At 50.9% G+C, this 15,721-nt stretch overlaps 2 protein-coding genes across 2 annotated transcripts; one reads left to right on the forward strand and one right to left on the reverse strand.

The window, feature by feature from the left end:
• LOC136488496 (uncharacterized) lies at positions 1-303 on the forward strand. Its single transcript, XM_066485416.1, has one exon. It carries the CDS (start codon positions 1-3, stop codon positions 301-303), a length of 303 nt encoding a protein of 100 aa, XP_066341513.1.
• Positions 304-8,442: 8,139 nt separating this feature from the next.
• LOC136488497 (uncharacterized) lies at positions 8,443-9,009 on the reverse strand. Its single transcript, XM_066485417.1, has one exon. It carries the CDS (start codon positions 9,007-9,009, stop codon positions 8,443-8,445), a length of 567 nt encoding a protein of 188 aa, XP_066341514.1.
• Between the last annotated feature and the right edge of the window lie 6,712 nt (positions 9,010-15,721).

Here is a 15,721-nt window from a genome sequence, read left to right on the forward strand (position 1 = left end):
ATGGCCATCCCAAAATACACCTACCTCGAGATGAAGATGCCGGGCCCAGGCAGGGTCATCACCATAAGCACCTCCTTTCGGCGTGCCTATGAGTGGAAAGTCGAGTGTTGTGATCACACCGCAGCAATCGTCGCCTCCATAGAGCTCACGGCTCTCAAGAAGGAGGTCGCCGAAGAAGCACCCGACCCCAAGCAGGCGACCAGGTCCTTTGAGCTAGTGGAGGGCTCCAAGAAGGTCCTAGTTGACCCCAGGAGCACCGAGAGCAAAATGGTGCGCATTGGTACCACGCTTTCCTCCAAATAGGAAAGTGATCTCGTCGGCTTCCATCACACTAACAAAGACATCTTTGCATGGAAACCCTTGGATAAGCTAGGCATTCTGAGGGAAGTTGCCGAGCATGCCTTGAAAATCTGCCCAGGCTCCAAGCCAGTGAAACAACGGCTACGTCGCTTCGACGAGGGGAAACGCAGGACCATCGACGAGGAGATCACAAAGCTTTTGGCAGCCGGATTCATCAAGGAAGTATACCACCCAGAGTGGTTAGCCAATCTTGTTCTTGTACAAAACAAGAGTGGGAAACGGAGGATGTGTGTTGACTACATGAGTCTCAACAAAGCATGCCGAAAGGATCTATTTCCTTTGCCACGCATAGACCAAATAGTTGACTCTACCTCGGGGTGCGAAACCCTCTACTTCCTTGATGCATACTCTGGATACCATCAAATCACGATGAAAGAGTCTGACCAGCTCATGACATCTTTCATCACCCCCTTTGGATTGTTTTGCTATGTCACCATGCCATTCGGTCTGAAGAACACTAGGGCTACATACCAGCGTTGTCGGTACAGAAAGTGACCAACTAGTGAATATTTATAGTTTTGTTGTATGTTGTGATCGGAGGAGGCCTAGCACTCAATGACATAGGGTTTATACTAGTTCAGGCAACATGCCCTACGTCCAGTTTGAGTCGGTCGGTGACTTTATTCCTAAGCCCAGGTGCTCGAAGCCTGCAGTGGGGTTACAAACGAGAAGGAGAAAGATGGGGTGTGCAAGAGGTCCGGTCGGCTCTGGTCGGAAGGGCCGAGAGCGACAGGAGCTATGCTATGAGCTAAATGTTCAAGCATGTGCTTGAGGTCTGAACCCGGTGGTTCTATGGTTGTGAGCTAGTGAACTTGATCGATGTCGATTAACTAAAAGGACTCTGTTTTTTGGGAGAGAGTGCATCCCCTTTTATAGATGAAGGGGATGGCCTTAAAAGTGAGAGGGAGAGAGTACGAATGCTTCTAAGCCTTGTTGCCCACGCCGATGGGTATAGGATGATGGTAGGCGCCTACAATACTATTGGATGTCAGATGCACATGGGAGGTCTGTCGTCTTGTTTGGGTATGGCAGATGTTGATACCTGCATATACTATTGATGCCCAGAAGCATGTGAGGAGTTTCACCATGTGCACTCGGTATGGTAAATCTCAGCGCCCACAACATTATCGATGCCCAGAGGCATGTGGGAGGACCTATCATATGGGAGTCAATGGCGCCCACAACACTGTAGAGGGAAATGTCAGCGCCTACAATACTGTTTGTGTTAGGCTGGTTATGGAATACTGTTCCATGCAGGGTATGGTCCCTGGTACCATGGTTTTGACTTGTGAGCCTTGCCTTGCTTTTCTCTGTATGTCTCCTGATCCCTACCGAGCGGGCATCCCTGGTCGGTTGATCTCAGTCGGCTCTGATCGTGCTAGTCGGAGAAGGACGGTGAGCAAGGGTTGGGTGTATCCTCAGTCGAAGAGTGCGGGGTCAGAGTCAGAAGTAGTGTTTGGGCTAGGCCTTCTGATCGGAGAGGCCATCCGGAGGTGGCTGGAGTCCAAAGTGAGTGCCCCAGTCGGAGAGGTGAGCTAAAGTAGTCGATGAGTAGGCGTTGTTCCTCTTCGTTCTAGTCCTTCCGGTCGGTGACAGGAACGCCCCTTCGGTCTGTTGTTTTAGATTCTTGGGCTAGCCCATGAGTTGCGTGCTGTCTGCTTGGGCCAAGCCTTGGTGTGGAAGCCGGTCCTCGAGGTACCCTGGGTTTATGAACCCGACAAGAGCTCTTGAGCCCCGGGCGATTCAGGCAGAATTGTCTGGGGAATTTTTATCTTGACGGCGGGTGCGCGCGAGCGCACCCGCGGGTGTAGCCCCCGAGCCCATGGGTGGTTTAGGCAGAACTATCTGGGGGGGTTTGTGTTTGTCAGTGGGGGAGGTTTCAGTTTGGTCGGCGGGTGCGCGTGAGCGCACCCGTGGGTGTAGCCCCTGAGCCCTCGGGTGGTTCGGGCAGAACCGTCTAGGGGTGTTTAGTAGCGGGCGTGTGTGCGTGTTTTTTTTTGTTTGAGATGGAGTTTTGTCAACCAAGGTGTCATTGTGTAGCCGAGGTGGTTTTAGGCATGGGGATCGGATGAGGCGAAGCTCATGGATCCTGGCGTCGGTGCGCGCCATGGGATTGGATGAAATAGTTAGTTCATTAGTTTTAGGAATCAGGCGAGGCGATAAGGCGGTGCTCGCGGATCCTAGCCTTGGTGCAGCCCGTGCAGCCAAGACAGTTAGTTTGTTAGTTTAGGGATTAGGCGAAGTGACAGGGCGGTGCTCGCGGATCCTGATGGGGCGAGATCGGGGTCGCAGACCTAGGTAGTTTTTGGAGCGCAGTCGGAGCATAGCCGGATGGGGTGAGATCGGGGTCGCAAACCTAGGCGTTTGGAGCATAGTTGGAGCGTAGCCAGATGGGGCGAGATCGGGGTCGCAAACCTAGGTGTTTGGAGCATAGTTGGAGCATAGCTGGAAGGGGTGAGATTAGGGTCGCAAACCCAGGTGTTTGGAGCGCAGTCGGAAGGGGCGAGTTCGGGGTCGCAAACCCAGGCTTTTTGTGTCTTGAGCCCCCAAGCCCCGTTGGGCCTTAGTAGGGGTCGATGTGAGTTGTGTGCGTTACCCCATCCTTGGCTCCTCACAACCGGAGGGCTGAGTTTTGTCATTTGTCTCGATCGCTCGGGCTCGAGTGACGCACTCGGTGAGTTCACTAATGGGTATGATCAAGTGGAATCCGGGTCTATCGTTCGTGATGGGGTCGGCATAGCCCTCTTGTCACATTCCACTACTCCTTTACATGTAACCCGGCAGATGCCTGGGTTGTTTTGGAGACCGACTCGGGTGACCTAATGGCCTCCCCTCGATGGAGATTCTGTGGGCTTGGTGAGAGGTTTAGAATCGAATGAGAAGGTTAAGATGACCCTATCTGCCAGACTAGGTGAGGGCTGCACAGGGCTCATCTGTGTTTTTCTCCCCTGGCTCTGTTGGTTGCTCATGTTGAATGAGGCAACCGCCACTTCATGACGCAACACAGAGCATTGTGATGCATTTCGCTGCATGTGCGATGCTTAGTTTCTAAGCCCCGGGTGGTTCAGGGGCCGAATCGTCCGAGAGGCATAGGCGTATGGAATGAATGTGCATCTGGATGTATGAAATGATTATAAAGAAATAGAGGGGGCTGGTAGTTTTTACCTTGATGACTCGAGTGATGGGGTTTGGAGAGCTCCAGTCGAAAATGTCTGACCGGGACTTGTGCTCGTCGTTTATGACAGAGTCGACATGGCCTATATAGGGTGTCCCTTTGCTCCTTACCTGTCTCTTAGTGTTTATCCTGAGCGATTCGATCGACTCAGGGGGCCTGATGGTCTCTCCCAGTGGAGATCCTATTTTGGGGTTTTTCCAGGTCTATCCTGGGGAAGCAGAGAGCTGCCTATGTGGTGACATTTTGGTTTTTGTGCCTGGTCGTGTGATAGTGGTGGGCCATACCTAGGCCACTTTTTGCCTCACCAGGTGGCATTTCGTCTGACCTGGCATCGTTCCATCGGCCAGCATGCGTCCCATTAGTCAGGGTGTGTCCCATCGTTTCCCACCTGCATTGAATGGGGGAAGGGAGAGAGTTTTTCGCTTCAATCTTTTGCCCCTCTTCGGCTACCATGTTTCTTCCTTAAATAGGGGGAGGGAGAGGGCTCTCCATCATAGTCCTTTGCCTGTTCTCCAACTATTGCCTCTCCTCCTTCATCCTCACTAAGAGTGCCTGTATGCCATGGTGGTTCCTAAGTGAGAGAGATGGTAAGCGAGGGGGAGGACTTATAGATCCTTTTGTGAATTCGGAGTGTGATGTCAAGCTAGAGGCTACCCGGGGCGGTGTTGGCCATCGTTGCCTGAGAAGGGGTGGCTTCCGCCAAAGGGGGTGGCGTGCTGGATTTGTCTATGAGGCCTTCTTCGGGATGGAGCCATATGCGGAGGGGAAGTTGCCTAGGGTCGTGCTGGTGGAGGGGAAGCTACTCAGGTTGGCCAGTTCATAAAGTTTGATGAGATCTCTTCTAGCCATGGTGGCCATACTTTGGTGGCGGCGTCCCTGCCTAGGAGTATCCTCGACAGCATGAGAAGGTTCAAAGCCCCATGCTCTTCTGTTGAGCATCTATGGGTGTGGTGCCTTTAAGGTACCCATTGCGCTCGCTGAAGTCAAGGGAACGGAACTGGGTGGGTCCCTTGAGGTACCCGTTGTGCTCGCCGAAGTCGAGAGCGGAACCAGGCAAGGGCCCCTGTAGCGGTGGTTATGTTCGGCGGCGAGTGTTGTTTTCCTTTGGCGTCATGCGATGTCGTCGAGTGGCCATAGTAGTATTTGGAATGGAAGTAGTTTTTTAGCAAAAACTGTAATAGTTGAGTTCGTGGGTGAGCCCCTGTGTGAATAGTTTTTGTATCAATGAACACATTAGTCCTGTTCTTTGTGATAGAATCACTATCTGTTCCTTGTTTTTATCTTGGCATTGCTATTGTTTTTCTCCTTTCTTTTTCACACCTGCCGTTAGTTCCATAGGCTATAGCTTTTTTAAGAACCTGGGCATGGCCCGCGGGGCTCGGCTGCTCATAACTACAGGTCGTGGCGGGGTGCATTCAGTTAGGAGTAAGAACAAAGTTATGTAGGACATTCAAAGGAAAAGGAATGCGCTTCCATTCGGGGACAAATTTGTTTACCACGTGACAATAAAAAAGAGAGGTAATATTCGGTATTATACCCTTATGTAGCCCTCGAGCAACCTGGGCTGAAACTGTTCCAGGAGCCGGGGTGTTTTTCAGGAGCAAGTGTTGACTAAAAAAGCTGTAAGACCAAATTTTAGGGGGAAACGACGTAGCTATTCAATGTTCCAAGTGTTGGTGAGAGCGTTGCCGTTGTCGTCCTCCAGTCGATAGGTGCCCAGTCGGATTACTTCGATCACCATATAGGGTCCTTCCCATGGTGGAGAGAGTTTGTGTTTTTACTTTGTTGATTGGGTCCTCCAGAGTATGAGGCCGCCAACTTCAAGGATTCTCCCCCTGATCTTTCTTTTGTGGTACCTGCAGAGAGTTTGTTGATAGCGAGCGGGGCGGATGACGGTCATCTCGCAAGCTTCCTCGAGCAGGTCGATTGCGTCTTGCTGAGCCTCCGCGGCTCGGTCATGGTCGAAAGCCTTCACTCTTGGGGCACCGTGGTCGAGGTCGGAGGGTAGCACTACCTTAGCTCCGTAAGCCAGGAGGAAGGGTGTGAACCCTGTGGATCAGTTTGGGGTCATTCTTAGGCTCTAGAGAATTGCTGAGACCTCTACCACCCATCATCCGACATATTTGTTGAGTCTGTTGAAGATGCGTGACTTGAGTCCTTGGAGGAACATGCCATTGGCACGCTCGACCTGACCGTTGGTTCATGGATGTCCGGCCGAGGCCCAGTCGATCTTGATGTTGTATCCATCACTAAAGTCTAGGAACTTCTTTTTGGTGAAGTTGGTTCCGTGGTCAATGATGATATAGTTAAGAACGCCAAACCGGTAGATAATGTCGAGGAAGAATTTGACCGCCTCTTCTGAGCGGATGTTGGTGATGGGCTTGGCCTCTATCCACTTGGTGAACTTGTCGACTGCTACGAGTAGGTGAGTGAAGCCGCCTAGGCCCTTTTTAAGGGGTCCCACCATGTCGAGGCCCTAGACCACGAATGGCCAGGTGATGGGGATGGTTTGGAGCTCCTATGCCGGCAAATGTGTTTGCCGAGCGTCGAACTGGCATCCTTCACATCTGCGGATGACCTCCTCTGCATCTCGTAGCACGGTGGGCTAGTAAAAACCTTAGCGAAAGGCTTTTCCGACCAGCGACCTTGGGGCTATGTGATGTCCACAAATCCTGGCATGGACCTCGAGGAGGAGCTGCTTCCCTTGGTCGGTGGGGATGCACTTCATGAGCACTCCTGACAAACTCCATTTGTAGAGCTCATCACCGAGCGCGATGAAGGTCTTGGCGCGTCAAGCGATCCATTGGGCTTTGGTCCTTTTGGGTGGGAGAACCTCCTCGAGGAGGTAGGCGAGTAGCAGCGCTCGCCAGTTGGTTTGATCGAGTGCCAATACAGCGACGTCGGCGGGTGACGCCGTCCTGGAGGTACTGGGATTGGAGCCCTTGAGCGTTGGCTTGGCACCGGGGTTGGAGCCCTCGAGTGCTGGCCTGGTGTCGGGGTGAGTCTGGGTCGGTCCTTCTAGGACACGAGTGGATGGCTCATGGAGGTTGTTGATGAAGATCCCGCTTGGGGACGGGTCTCTCCTAGCGGCCAATTTTGCGAGAAAATCGGTGGCATCGTTGTCCTTTTAGGGGACATGGTGCAGCTCGATCCCCTAGAATTTGTCCTCGAGATTATGCACCTCCTAGTAGTATGCTACCATGAGGGGGCTTTTGTAGGAGGATTCCTTCATGACTTAATCAATGACTAACTCCAAGTTGCCGCGAACGTAGAGTCGCGTAGCGCCGAGCTCGATGGCGATGCGTAGTCTGTTGATGAGGGCCTCATATTCCGTGGCATTGTTTGAGGCTAAAAAATGGAGGTGTTTGGCATAGCGGAATCTACTCCCATCTGGGGAGATCATAACCATTCTAGACCACAAGCCGGGCGCCATTACGGACCCATCGAAGTTCATTGTCCAGTACTCGTGGGTGACGTCCGGGGTCGGTAGCTGGACCTTCGTCCATTCGGCGACAAAATCTATGAGAGCTTGAGACTTAATAGTGGTACAAGGGGTATACCTGATGTCATGGCCCATGAGTTCGAGTGCCCACTTGGAGATTTGCCCTACGGCATTATGGCTACGAATGATGTCTCCAAGTGGGTATGAAGTGACGACCGCAACTACATGGTCGGTGAAGTAGTGCTGGAGCTTCCTGGTTGCCATTAGCATGGCGTATAGGAGTTTCTGCACCTAGGGGTATCGGCCCAATGAAGTATATGGGTCGTTTTACCTTGAGCTGGTGTCTCGGCTCCTCCCTTTCAACGACCAGGATGGCACTCACCACATGGTTGCTTGCCGCGACGTAAAGGAGGAGGGGTTCTCCTGGTTGGGGAGCGATGAGGATTGGGGCAGACGTCAAGGATGCTTTGAGGCTTTCTAGAGCCTGCTAGGCTTCCTCAGTCTAAACGAAGGCGTCCATCTTTTTGAGGAGCTTGTAGAGTGGCATCCCCCATTCGCCGAGCCAGGAGATGAAGCGGCTCAGGGCAGCCAGACAGCCAGTGAGCCTTTGTACGCCCTTGACATTACGGATGGGGCCCATGTTGGAGATGGCCGTGATTTTTTCGGGGTTGGCCTCGATGCCATTCTCGAACATGATGTATCCAAGCAGCTTCCCCTTCGAAACCCTAAAAACACATTTTTTAGGATTCAGCTTGATGTTGAACCTTTGGAGGTTTGCGAATGTCACGGCCAAGTTTGCGATCAGGTCGCAAGCTTGAGCTGTTTTGACCACTATGTCATCAACATAGATGGCAATTGTTGGTTTCGGCTGCTCAGCTTGATCAGGCTGGTTGAGTGGGTCGATTTGGTCGGTGAAGCATTGTTGCATGCACCTTTGGTAGGTGGTGCTGGCGTTCTTCAGGCCGAAAGGCATGGTCACGTAGCAGTATGAACCATACGGTGTGATGAACAAGGTTGCGAGCTGATCGGATTCTTTCATCGCGATCTGGTGATAGCGTGAGTAGGCATCCAGAAAGGAGAGGATCTCGCAACCCAAGGTGGAGTCGACTATCTGGTCTATGCACGGCAAAGGAAAGTGATCCTTTGGACACGCTTTGTTGAGGCTAGTATAATCAACGCACATTCTCCACTTCCCGGTCTTCTTTTTAACAAGAACAGGATTGGTAAGCCAGTCAGAGTGGAATACTTCTCTAATGAATCTAGCTGCCAGGAGTTTGGCGATCTCTTCACCTATTGCCCTACGTCTCTCGTCGTCGAAGCGGCGTGGGCACTGCTTGGTGGGCTTCGAGCCTGGGATGAGGTGCAATGCGTGCTCGGCAACCTCCCGTGGTATGCTCGGCATGTTAGAAGGCTGCCATGCGAAGACATCATGAGTGGCGCATAGGAAGTCAACGAGCTCGCATTCCTATTTGGCTAGGAGCTGGGTCTCGATCCACACCGTCTTGGTTGGGTCGGTGGGGTCGACACCCACCGCCTTGGTTTCCACGAGCAGGCGAAAGGCCATCGAGGAGGTCAGTTTGTTGTAGTCTGAGACTATTGGGGTTGACGACTCCTTGAGCCATGGGAGCTCGAACGAGTTGATGACCATGGTGGCAAGCTCGAAATGCTCGCAGTCGCATGTGAAGGCATGCGAGAAGGCACTACTTATAGTGATGACGTCGTTTGGTCCCGGCATCTTTAGCTTGAGGTAGGTGTAGTTGGGGATCGCCATGAATTTGGTGTAGCATGGATGCCCCAAGATAGCGTGGTAGGACCCTAGAAAGTCCACCACTTCGAAGGTGAGGACCTCCGAGTGAAAGTTGGCTCGTTTGCCAAAGGTGACGGGCAAATCGATATGTCCAAGTGGGTATGCCCGTGCTCTTGGGATCACCCAGTGGAAGAGAGAACACGCCAGGCGGAGTTTCGACCAGAGAATGCACATGGCATCGAGGGTGTCGATGTAGAGGATGTTGAAGCCGCTGCCTCTGTCCATCAGCACCTTGATGAGGCGCTTCTTGTGAACGACAGGGTCGATGATGAGTGGGTAGCGTCCTGGTCTTGTGACGTGGGAGGGATGGTCCCTCTGATTGAAGGTGATCGGAGATTCTGACCAGCTGATGAAGGAGGGGACGGCCGTCTTGGTGGCGCATGCCTCCCTGTAGCGCACCTTGTGTTGGCGTTTTGTCTAGGTGGTGTCGGACCCGCTGAAGATCATGATGCACTCCTCAGGTTTAGGGAAGCTGTCTCCGTCCTTGCCTACCGCGCCTCCTTTCTTGGCTGCCACCTCTTTGCCGTCTCCCTCCTTTGGCCCGCCGGCCTGTTGGAGGAAATGTTTTAGGAGATCGCAGTCCTTGTAGAGGAGTTTGATGGGGTAGGCGTGGTTGGTGCACAGACTATCCATGAGTTTGTTGAAGTGGTCAGGTAGCCCCTATTGGGGCTGCTTGCCCATGCGATCAGCCACGGCAACCATCGTGGTGTTGTCCGATCGGCGTCGTTCCTTTTTGTTCTTCTTGCCCCTCTGTGTGGAGGGGCCCTCGTCTTGGTTTTGCCTTTGTCCCGGCGTCCACTGAAGACCGCTCCAACCGCCTCCTCACCAGAGGCATGGTTAGTGGCGACATCAAGCAGGTCATAGGTGGTACAGGGTTTCAGGCAGCCAAGCTTGTGGATTAGGGACTCGCAGTTCATCCCAGAGAGGAATGCGCTGATGACATCTACGTCGATGACATCAAGGAGGGAGTTGTATCGTTGGAAGAACCTACGGATGTAATCCCATAGGGACTCGCTGGGCTCCTACTGGCAGCTCTTAAGGTCCCAGAAGTTTCTAGGGCGGACATACGTCCCCTAGAAATTTTTGACGAAGACCCTCTTGAGGTTCGCCCAGTCACGGATGTTGTCGTGCGGGAGGAATTCAAGCCATGCTTGAACATGTTCCCCCACGCAAATGGGAAGATACTAAATGATGAAATAGTCATCATCCACTCCTTCGGCCCGGCAGGCGAGCCGGAAGTCTTCGAGCCAAATGCCTGGGTTTGTCTCCCTGGTGTATTTGGTGATGTTGGTGGGTGGTCGGAAACGCTATGAGAATGGTGCTTTCCGGATGCACCGGCTAAAGGCCCATGGTCCCGGGCCCTCAGGGCTAGGACTCTGGTCGTCTGGCCGGTGACCGCGCCTAGGGCGCATTTCACCGCTCCCCTCGATGGTCAGTCGGGATGCATGTCACCTGCCGCCGCATGGTGGACATCATCGTGTTAGGCCCGATGCCGGTTGGTGATGATGCTACGAGCGTCCTGGTGTGGATCGGGCCACTCGTGTACCGGCGGTCGGTGTGGAGCAGGCGCCAGGTCAGACCGTGGTGCGGTTGCCGCCTCCTGAGCTGTGCCTAATGGCTGTAGCGGCGAGCGAATGGAGTGATCCGTCTAGCGCGTCCTAGTTCCCCTGGTGGGGAGAGAGGGCACATGTCAGAGTCACGATGTGGAGCTATCCGCCTATTAAACGGTGGTGGCTTCTACTAGAACCCAGAGGTTCCGATAGACTGCCCACTCCCAGGGGTCGACAGGCTTGGGAACGCCGCGTAGAAGCATTGCCGTAGCAGTGATGTTCTGGCTAGCCCGAGCGAATTGTAGGAGATCGTTCCCCTCGTTCATGATGTCATGTTGGACCAGACAGGCATGACCCCAGGCGCCACCTATCGGGCCATGCGCATGGGGCGCAACGTGTTGTACCGACTACGCCGACGCAAGCATCGACTGGTTCTGCCGCCGTTGTCATAATTCCTCGACATGCATTTGCCCCTACACACGGGTCCAGAGGGGTTCGAGTTTGCGCAGACTCCACAACCACCGATGGCTATCCTAGAGTGTCTGCCATAGCGCACTCCTAGGACGGACGGTGGCGGGGTGCCACATCGCCGATGCTGGAACCATCGCTCTCGCCCTTGTTGTCCGGGGTTTGTGGAAAGTGGTAGGAGCATAGCCTGCCATTCCCACAAATTCGGATGCGAGGGGGGATGGCATCAGCATCCTTTAGAGCCCCCGAGCATATGCATCTGCGGAGGACACGAGGCTATAGGGGAACTGATCGTATGGTGTTTGTGGCGTGGGCGATACGGTCCCTCTAGATGATCGGTGGGAGATAGTAAATAAAGAGTAAATAATAGTACGCATATTACATACAGTGGGGTTTGAGCAGAGAGTTTGCTCAGAATGAAGCGCAGATGCCATGTTGTTGAAGTCATGCATCCCGGAGTCGATGGAGGGCACCCCTCCGATGGGTGCCGGAATGTGAGCCTCCTCGCGGAGGTGTAGTACGCCGAGCCGGTCGACAACAAATTCTAGGCTTCCAAAGAGGAAGGCCTAGGATGGCTCAAAGATGGGTGGAACCCACATCCCAACAGGTGAGAGTGTGGGAAACTCCAGCGAGCTGAAGCAAATCATATCGCCTGAGCCCACCACGGCGAGGGTGGCGGAAAAGTGCGTCATCCAATGACCAAAAAGTGTTGAACGTACAACATCTTTCCCATGGATGGTGCCAACTGTTAGTATAGAAAGTGACCAAAGAGTTGACAGATCTAGAACATTATAACAAGTCGATCCAACCTGACCAACTGGAATTCCATGAATCGCCTCTTTCATGGCATTGTGAAATGCGTCAATGAAAGCTTCATTGCGGCTTGATATGGCATCACGAACAGACTTGTCTATGGCTTCCGTAAAGAAACGCTTGTCTTTAGCTTCGACCGTATCTGTCTGCCCGTGTAGTAGAACTCTTGGTAGTGGAAATTTCTGAATAATTGTGATGTCACGTGTTTTGGTGTAGGACAACAAACAGTTCTTCTGAAATTCTTCTGTAGCTTTGTTGATGGTATCCTTATCTTTGTTAGGTAGGTCTTCATAACGTACCAAAAGGATGTTGTCGTTGTTGTGAACCGCCATGACGATTGTGGGGTCCCACCGAGCGTGCCAAAAATGTGTGTCGACACAAAATTTTTGTCTCTGTGCCGAGGACACACGCAGCAAGCCGGAAGGGTCTGCTCGATGGAGCAGATCCGCCTAGCTTTAGCACAAGGGTGGTCGATCCTGCGCAATCCTCCCGAGGCGTGCTAGTCAATTTGACCCTGCAATTGACAAGGAGAGAAAGCTCATCAGTAATTAAGGGCGGAACATACCGGTGTTGCCAGACAGTCCTAAATGTGCGGCTCTAAGAGCCGATAGGAGAGGAGATCGACTAAATAGTCGATCCCAGCATATTTACAAGAATGAATCGGTTAAAGCTCATGGGGTTGTATAAGAAGAATCGGTTATCATTCAAGATAAATGTTATTGAAGCAAATATTAATCAATGGCAATAAGGTATCAACGGTGATCGGTTTGTACTGAGCCAATGATTATAAGTAACCGAACTCCTTTTTATATAAAGAAACAATTCAACATCACTTAACCATTTAATAAAGATAAATCTAATGAACATGTTAGATCTCATCTATAGTCATGACTAGTGGGGCATGAGGCAGAATCATGCAGGTCGTAGAAACAACAATAGACTCGATGACCCTAACTCATTACTAATATCAGTGGGGCATGAGGTAGAATCATGCAGGCCGTAATACAATAACAAGATCATGGGGCTAACATATCTTTCAACTTATCTCTACTTCAATGATCTCATAATGCGAACTGTGCGTGAAAGCATTCGATATCGGCTAAATAGCCGATTCAGGCATAGCGCACAGTTAAGATCATGCCTTCTCAGGAATGGGTCTACCAACTAATGATCCCCGCTCCACGGTGCCAACAGTGGGGTGAGAGGTAGAATCCCACAGGCCGTGATGATGGGCCATGGAACGATTTTCATTAGCTTAATAGATCTACTCAAGATTGAATATGCCTTAACCACACACTATGCACGATTAAGATTGACGCAAAACAGCTATTAAAAACATAACTCATCGCTTAATATGTAGATTAGATTAGTTTTAAATTAGCAAACGATGAGTTAAACAAGATGTAAGGCCGATCCAGATCAATCTCAATTGCTGTAATTAGATAAACAATGAAAGCAATATGCAATATCGGTAACTTAATGAATCTACCAAAGACTGCCATGCTAAGGTAGAGCCGATAACTTGACCTTGATCTAATTCAAGTAGTGGGGTGTGAGGCAGAATCACACAGGCCATACTTGAATTAGACAAGAGTCGATAACTAGCCTATACCAGAGTCATAGTGGGGGTCAACCAGATCGATGCAGCCATACGAACAGAGGTATAAACCATGACGGTACTTACAGACAAACAATAGAGGTCAACCGAATTGATGCAGCCGTACTTGCTGAAGAACTCGTCGAGATCTACTCTACTCCTACTCCTAAGGGGTGGCCGGAGCCAAAAAAAAGTAATTGACTTTGTATTTGATTGGTTGATGCCTTTACAATAGTCGGGGTTTGATATTTATACCTAGAGTCTAAACATGAACCTTACTCGAGTACAACTCAATACAATCTTTGGCATAATGAAAAGATTCCTAATTTAAGATAACTTGGACTCTAATCTTTCCCTTTTTGTAGAGTCCAGCATGTCTCGCCCCAACGCCGATCGTAGCCTCTGTCGTCATCTGCCAGCGCTATCTGAAGAAAGCCAATTCTGGTGCGTCCGAATCAACTAGCTCCGATCTCCACGCAGCTGGTTCCTTGATGACATGATTTTCGGGAGCTTCCAAATCCCTGTAACTCTTCTTCCAAATTCTGGTGTAAACACATGCCCCCCAATTTTGGAATAAAAGTAATTTTATTCCAAAATTATCACGTCTTCATCTTCGATGGGTCTGCAGTCATGGGTAGAGAATCTTAATCTGGGGTCTACTGTTTCTCGCTGCCTATGTCAGCTCATGAGCCCATGCTTCACAACTTTTACAAGAGCATCATCGCTTCACGGGCACTTGGATTCATCCTTCCATACCAGCCATAAAATGCCTATCCGCTCCCAATGAGAGCAGCTTAACGATTCAGCTATGTTTCTCTTCTACCTGCCTTCTTAAGCTCTGACTTTGCCGAACCCTTCATGGTCCATCTTTTTTCTATGAAGGTCCTGAGTGGCTAGAAGAATTCTTGTGTATAGGGTGATTGTGTCGCTCATTCTAGCACCTTGTCGACCAAGAGAATCAGCTATTGCGGCTAGAAGAAGTCTTGTGATACCACCTGAGTCTTCTCTCCATGCTCACAAAGCTGTTCTAGTGTTTGCAAGGGCTAAAATGTGTGGACACCTTCCCCTTGTTTGCTTCATCAAACGCCCACTAGGAGAGCCACGGGCTTCTTTCCCGCAGTCCCCGATCACCAAGAAACTAGTTAGGAGTCTGCCAAGCCGGCGGCCTTTCCCCTCCTCCTGGTATAATTCCATTATCCGGTCGATGTGACCTGGTTCATGATGACCTTCGGCCTTGTGGGGGCCTGGACTCCCTTCAATCCAAAGAAGTCTTGGTGGGTTGAATTCTGGTTAATGTAAATTCTTCGTATCCATCCCACGACGTTTTGTAATCTGGGGAAGCAATAAGTCCGAATCTATTATCTCTTTGTTATCTCTCCCCTAAAATTCCAGAGTGCTGATCCGCTTCCGTATCTATTTTTAGTTTTCATACTCTCGGCGAAATCCATCCCCTCGCCTCCCCGAGCTATATATGCGGGCCACGGCTGGGGCTCGGAAAACTACCCATCTCGTCTCAAACCTTCTGTGTCTTTAGCATAGTTCCTGCTCTTCTGTAGGTTTGAGATCATGGAGAATAGCAAGAGGCCTGCTGAGGAAGTTCTTAATGGGTCCGCATCATCGCGCCAGCGTCTTCATCGCTAGGAAGGTGCTACTCAGGATGTCTCCACCGCCCCAGAGCATAGGGTCGACTTGGTTCAATCTTTGAGATCATCTTCAACACTGTTTTATCGCCAGCTTCCTAGTTGTCCGAGGAGGCAGATTGATAATGACGATCTAATCGCTTCCATTGATTGGACTGATCAAAGTTTAACCAACTGTCTTTCCCTCGCGGAATTGGCTCTGGCCATGATTCAAATCCGATCGTCCTCTGAGGCCGATCTGAGGGAACGGTTGGCCAGGGCTAAAGCTAGAATCATAGGTAAGGTGGCTACCACAATCTCCTTCGTTTTTCTTAACTTTGCCTTCGAGATCCTCTGATCAACCCTTTCTTTGAAAGAAAAAAATTCAGATCTAACTGCTCAGTTGGAAAGCCTTCAATTAGCCACAGATCACGCGGTGGGATTTGTCAATGCCAAGGGCACTGTTCTGGTAGTCCATTTGCATGACATTCCAAACTGCGTCAAGGAGGTTGCTCTCCATGGCGTTCACCATGGTGCTACTACAGCATTGGCTATTGCACAAGCCTGCTCTGGTCACAATCTTTGGCTTCTTCCTCATGGTTTCCCGGATGCAGTGCCTCCAGAGGATCATGAGCATTTGATTGAGGAATTCTGTAGCGCCGCCAACTCTGTAGCTTTCAATACTTTGGCCGATGATGTAGTGAGCAAATTGTTTTCTGGCCCGTAGCTTGTAATAGGTGATTTTTAGCAAACAATTCCCTTGTCTTGAATGATCTTCCTTTGTCTCGTGTTTCATATTATACGTATCACTTCATCCATGTTTGCTTTCCTCCTATAGGCGATACGCATCGTACCGGCTTCTATTCTTTTGGGTTCGTTTTTTTGTACTA

The sequence above is a fragment of the Miscanthus floridulus genome, chromosome 10, assembly GCF_019320115.1.
Source record: "Miscanthus floridulus cultivar M001 chromosome 10, ASM1932011v1, whole genome shotgun sequence".
In the NCBI taxonomy this organism is placed as follows: domain Eukaryota; kingdom Viridiplantae; phylum Streptophyta; class Magnoliopsida; order Poales; family Poaceae; genus Miscanthus; species Miscanthus floridulus.